The following is a 6460-nucleotide window of genomic DNA, read 5'->3' as shown; positions in this document are numbered from 1 at the left end:
ACTGAGCGTATTCACCAGAGATTGCGGGTATTTTGCACACAAATATTTCACACACTCCTTTACACCTACGGGCAATTTAGTGAAACCAATCATACTACCTGCATGTTTTGGACAGTAGTAAGCAACTGGAGGTGCCTCCAGTGCAAAACCTTATCCCAACAGACAGTAACATGAGCTCAGGTTTGCACTGGGGACTCTTGAGCCAAGAGACAGCAAGGGTACTCACAGTTCCATCAGCTATGAAAAGAAATCACTTTTATTAATTTGCATGTGAAAAAAATAAAGCTAAGCAAATAACTTTTCTAATTTATTATTTATATCAGCGCGGACTGAATGTTTACTGTGCAAGTACAGTGTTTTTTTGTACTGTACACTGGTAGTTGTAGAATTTGATTTATATAACATAGTTTTTTATAAGACATCAATCTTTGCTAGTTGTGCATATTGATTATTTTTATTTTTGTTTTTATTTGTTTGACAGGACACAGTTAAAATGTATTTTCATATAAAACATGTCCCACATCATGCTATGTAAGGTGGCTAAGCATATGTTTTTTTTTTTGTTTGATTTTTTTTTTTTATTAATTAGTAATTAAAATTAGTTTTTCGATTCGACTTATACAATTTTAAATCTAATATTATATTATGCTGGAGTAAACCGTCTGAAATGCTAAAATATTCCATGTCAGGTACACATTATCACTAGAGTAAATCTGTAACATAATCTGAATAGTTATAAATGTGCAGAAAAGTGCTGAGTGAAAACTGTCCCATCATTAACCTCTAATATAGCAGCTGTGATAAGATAAATTGAGGTAATCTGATCATAAATGTCAAGGTGAAGTGAAATACCATAAAGTGTGAGAAAGGTCAGGCAGCAGTCAGGGGAAGATCTTAGCACATTTTAGCACTGTTAGTGTACCAGAAGTCTTCTAACCATGTTGCTGACAGTAAGTCTTTGGCTGTTTGCAGTTTCGCCAGCTCTCTTTGCTCCAGTCAAAGAACACTGTACAACAGAAAGAAACAAGCTGCTGCTCATCTCCTTTGATGGATTCAGATGGGATTATGACCGTGATGTGTACACACCAAATCTCGACAGAATGGCTCAAGATGGTGTAAAGGCTACTTATGTCATCCCACCCTATATAACTATCACTAGCCCAAGTCACTTCACTCTGCTTACAGGTAAGTTAAAAGAAAGAATAGCAGATAGTAGCTACAGCACATGAAGTAACATCATATGAGTAGATATACAGAATCTAGACAAACTTTAATAATGATTATGGTGTGAATGAAATACTTGTGTGCTGAAAAATGTGTGGTTTTGAATCACATATTAAATAGGCTCACTCTGTGGAAAAATATAATGTACCTTGACGAATTCCTTTTATTGTTACATTTACAAGATTTACCAAAAATGATCAATGTGACTAATGCAGAACTGGTCTCTTAATAGGACGGTACATTGAGAATCATGGCGTGATTCACAATATATGGTTTAACACCACGACTCAGGAGAAGAAGCAATACTACATGGCACAGTTTGTTGATGACTACTGGGACAATGGCAGTCTACCAATATGGATTACAGCTCAAAGACAGGTAAAATATCATTTACCCAGCTAGTCTATTTCTAAATATAACAGTGTTTATTCTGTGAGAAAACTGTGAGGTCATAACCCAGTTCGTGTGATTTTAGGCAGTTTACCAAAAATCTTCCATAACTGTGGTATCAAACGCAGCTATTTCTCAAACTCACCATATTATTTTTAATTTTTATAGGGTTTGAAAACTGGCTCCTTGCATTTTCCAGGTACAGCTGCCAAATACCAAAAAGAAAGAGTGCAAGTACATGAGGTGGAATCACAATTTTATGACTACACCAATGAGACAGATTGGAGAGTAAATGTGGATAAAGTGATGGGTGATTGGTTTAAAACTCGGGATCTGGATTTTGTCTCATTGTATTTTGGTGAACCAGACCAGACAGGCCATAAATATGGGCCTGAATCCCCAGAACGGCGTGATGCAGTGAGCAAAGTGGACCGCACCATCGGCTATATACGTGAAACTGCACATAAACATGGTCTTGCTGGCCACCTGAACATTATCATCACTGCTGATCATGGCATGACTACAGTACAAAAAGGGACTGGAATAAAACAGATTATTCTCTCCCAAATCCCTGGATTCTCGTTTCAGGATATTAGGTTTCAGTTGTTAGACTATGGCCCTAATGGGATGCTGTTGCCTAAGGAGGGAATGCTGGAGAAGGTGTATCAAGTCCTCAAAGGTGCTCATCCTAATCTTCATGTCTACAAGAAGGAAGATATGCCTGCTCGTCTTCATTATTCAAATAATCCTCGTATTTTACCCCTCATTCTTTATGCTGACCCAGGATATATAATTAATGGGGTGAGTAGTTAAATGCATTGTAAAATATACATTAGCAAAAATGTATGAATTCTTTCAGGTGTTAAACATGTCTTCACAAGATAATATGAGGTGAACTGTCCTTTGTTTGCATCATTATACAGATTCTCCCAGTTCAGACCAGTAAAGGAGAACATGGATTTGATAATCAAGCTTTAGACATGAAGGCTTTCTTCAGGGCAGTGGGGCCTGACTTCCACAAGAACAGGATTGTAGGCCCTTTTGAGACAGTTAATGTTTATCCCTTAATGTGTCATCTACTGGGAATAAAGCCTGAGGTCCATGATGGCTCACTCGATAACACCAAACATCTTCTAGTCTCTGGTGGGCAACAATGTGACAGCAAAGGTGAGTTTGGTTTCACTGATTTAAGACCTTGTCTTTAACATCAATGATAATCTTAGGACACTGGAGCTAATAAAATTAACTCTTATTGTATCGTTTTGAACTTTGTTTATATTAGATTAGATCTCTGGATAAGCATCAGATAAAGTATCTTGATACTGGGTGGTTATATTGTTCTTTTTCTAGACTGTACAAGATTATATATAACCACCAAAATTAAAATTTTCATGGTGGTAGCAAAGGCATATGAAAAACAGTTTTGAAATACTGTGTAATAGTGCATGATTTCCCCATAATTTCCTTGAAATGAGTCAAATGTGTACAGTGGTGGCTAGATCTAACATTTAAAAGCTAATGCTTAAAAATCAAGTTGAAGTAGCTTTACATATACAGACAATCTTAGTGATAAAAAAATAGAAAAAAAAGAATACATTAAAAAAAGGAATAAATGATTAAAAAAAATGGCTAAATATGGCTGATATTCTAAGCTGATATAAAAAAAAAATTATAATCAAACAAGGCTGAATGTCAACATGTGCTTAAAATGTATATTGTGTGATGTCTGGCTCCCATGTTGTCTTCTTTTATCAGAAAAAGACCAGATGATAATTATAATTGGCCTAGCTGCAGGGGCTGGGTTTCTAATAGTTGTCTTCATTATCGCTTCATCTTATAATCTCTTCAAACGAAAAAGAACAAATATAAGGTAAAATAGGTCAGACACACATTTATGATAAATCAATTAAGATCCCATTTTTTATTCATCTTTCTTTCACTTCTTTTATTTCTGTAGGTATCATATCAAAGAAGAATATGAAGACAAAATTGATCCAATGCAAACAACAATGTAAGAGCATTCAATTGTATTGCGTGTTGATACATTTTTATTTTACATTATCCACAAAAATAAAATAAGACCACGTGTTGATTGGTAACTATTTAAATAGAAAATTGTATGTATAATTTGCAGTAAAGGAGATTTCATTACACTTAGCTCGTCATACCATCTATTTTTGTAAATAGTTTTATGTATTTTTAGCTAACAAATTTATGAACTGTCTGCTCAAATTTGATTAGTGAGAAACATTAACATAATTATTGTCAAGATACCTATTAAATATTTTTTGGTCTATTGCAAAATAATAATAAAATAATCTACTATAAACTAATGGTCATTCCGATAAATAATGTTATATAATTTATAGTGTCATTCGAATTGTAACAGGCTTGTGTCCTGGTTCTAAAATGCCATCTAGTGGTGATAGTAGTTATAACAAGCTCTTTGCTTTCCATAACAAAAACATTGACTTTATTTTAAATAATAATAAGTAAACAGTAGAATCCTAAACACAAAATGTGCATTATTAAGAGAATTTATATCTGTATTGTTACTGTACCGTAATTTTTTTACTTACCTGTGTTTAAGGGGTTTTTTTTATGACAGGGGGTGTAAATGGATGACAGAAGTTATCATTACACAAAGCTGCAGATTCAATGATTTATAGTGAAATCCTGTCCAGTCATGTGGAATTTTCCAAAAATAAGTTTATGTAAACAGCTCATGACAAAGAGCCACTCAGAGCAGCCTGGTATGCATAAACAGTTTGAACAGTGCGCTGCAGTGTAACCCCCATTTGAACACACACACCTACACACACACACACATGCACACACACACATGCATGCACGCACACACACACACACACACACACACACACACACACACACACATACTCAGGCACCCGCCAGAGTAGAACAGAGCCAGTCTGGAAATGTGGAGTCTCCCCCTTGGCACATGTGCCAGACTCCAATCCATCTTTCAGTGCAATAACATCTCTGCCTCTATACATGGCCTATAATTAGGCTTAGTAGCTGCAGTAATCTCATTTCTAGCTGTAGTTTGACACTTTTCAATACCTATAGCATAGTGGGAGACGCCACCTCTATTGCTCTTATCTCAGCCATTATAAGTGTGTATGCAGCGCCAGATCTCAGCCTTGTGTTAACTGTCTTTTGTAAAGCTGTTATGACTGTGAAGTCTGCCACTGAGCGTCATAACGTAAACAAAAGCGAATTTCGCTCTGAAGCCCTGGATGAGAGAACAGCACGTTTACACTATGACAACAATCCGACACCAGACTGGGACACACTAATACTCTCCCAACTCATCCATCAATTCAGACAGGACATGTCAAACACTCCCATTCTTTGGAGTCTGTCCTCTCTCTTTCTGTCTCTCTGTCTCTCTCTTTCTCTCTCTCTCTCTCTCTTTCTCTCTCTCTCTCTCTATATCTCTCTATCTCTCTTTCTTTTTCCACATACTTTTTTTTTTTTTTTTTTGCTTTTCTCTTTCTGTATGTTTATGATGTTGAATGCCAGATCTGTCATGAAGTGTCACATACTACTAAAAGAATAAAAAGCCCTGTGACCTGTTTCATGCCAGCATGGTTTAGACTTCTGGTCTGCCTTTCCTTGGTAGAATTTCACAACTCTTACCTTAGAGACTGTCCCATTAGCTCATCTTTCATTGATATGATTATATAGCACCTCAAAAAGAAAGGTGAGAAAGCTGTGGGAACTCGAGGTGCTGTTTGTTCATATTAAAGTGTAATTTTCAATTTCATTTAGTGGGAGTATGTGCATTTCCCATGAGCTGCGTGTCTTTTAAGCTTTGTGAATCTCAGAGCATAGATGAGGTTTGAAACCATGTGAGCTATTTCACAGGAACTAGCCAGGATGCTTTGGTGGTCTTGGTCAAACGCCATGTCTGCCAGCGGCCTTGTCCTGCGGGGGCTGACAAGAACCGTGTCGCCTTGCACTCGGGTGAGAGGAGCTTGTGACGGCAGATTTACTCCTGCAGTCTTGCCAGCCTAGCTGGCCACGGACCCCACGACATACCTGTCAATGAGGTGTCACTGTGTAGCACGCCTGCCGACCTTTCTTTCTTCTGTGGCTAAAACCACGGAAAAACTGACTCGACACCTCCACATCCACACACAGCATGTGTGAGCTCAGTCCTGTCCCTGCCATCCTGCCCAGGCTGTTAAGGCAAAAGGCATGCCTTTGAGCTGAAACAAGGCGTTAATCCATGATAACTTTTCTCCATGCCAACATGTGGGTGCAGGCTTCACCGCTGCCGCCTAGCCCTCCCCTGCCAGCCTGAATAACTCTACCATAGCTGCAAGATTTAGGAGGTAATATCGACTGACTGTGTGGGGGAAATAGTCTCAATAGGAGGTTATAAATCTCTTTCTCCTTTTATTATGACAGACACAAGTCTTAAAATGCTTTGTGCCAGTCAGCCCTTGAGAAGACTTTAATGTGCCTGAACATATCCATATGGATAAGAAGATATTCAGTTCAACTGTAGACTGCCAGCTAGTAACTGCTATGACGTTTAAAGACTAATTCTTTCAAATCCTGAGGTAATTTTTTCCCTGTGCATTTAAAATTTGCAAATTTAAACATTTCAAAAATAATCCATCACATGAGATCAAGAGATAGGCTCCTCAGATGAAATAATCTAAGATTTCCAGTTTTGTATAATTATACCTCAGAGCATGACATTTGCTATTATTTTTTATCTGATTTAGACTCCATGTATGAGATTCATGCATTGCCAGTGCTCTCAGAATGATCTACAAATCATATGCACATTGTGCAACTTTTAAAAAAAAAGTAA

The 6460-nt window shown here is 37.2% G+C and overlaps 1 protein-coding gene across 1 annotated transcript; it reads left to right on the top strand.

The window, feature by feature from the left end:
* Positions 1-938: 938 nt before the first annotated feature.
* On the top strand, positions 939-3629 carry enpp7.2 (ectonucleotide pyrophosphatase/phosphodiesterase 7, tandem duplicate 2). The gene is made up of 6 exons (XM_046853909.1): positions 939-1185; positions 1457-1602; positions 1783-2415; positions 2538-2790; positions 3370-3484; positions 3572-3629. The coding sequence occupies exons 1-6, from the start codon at positions 939-941 to the stop codon at positions 3627-3629; spliced, it is 1452 nt and encodes a 483-aa protein (XP_046709865.1).
* The last annotated feature ends 2831 nt before the right edge of the window (positions 3630-6460 follow it).

Source organism: Silurus meridionalis, chromosome 7 (assembly GCF_014805685.1).
Source record: "Silurus meridionalis isolate SWU-2019-XX chromosome 7, ASM1480568v1, whole genome shotgun sequence".
Classification (NCBI taxonomy): Eukaryota; Metazoa; Chordata; class Actinopteri; order Siluriformes; family Siluridae; genus Silurus; species Silurus meridionalis.
This window is presented reverse-complemented; position numbering and strand designations above follow the sequence as displayed.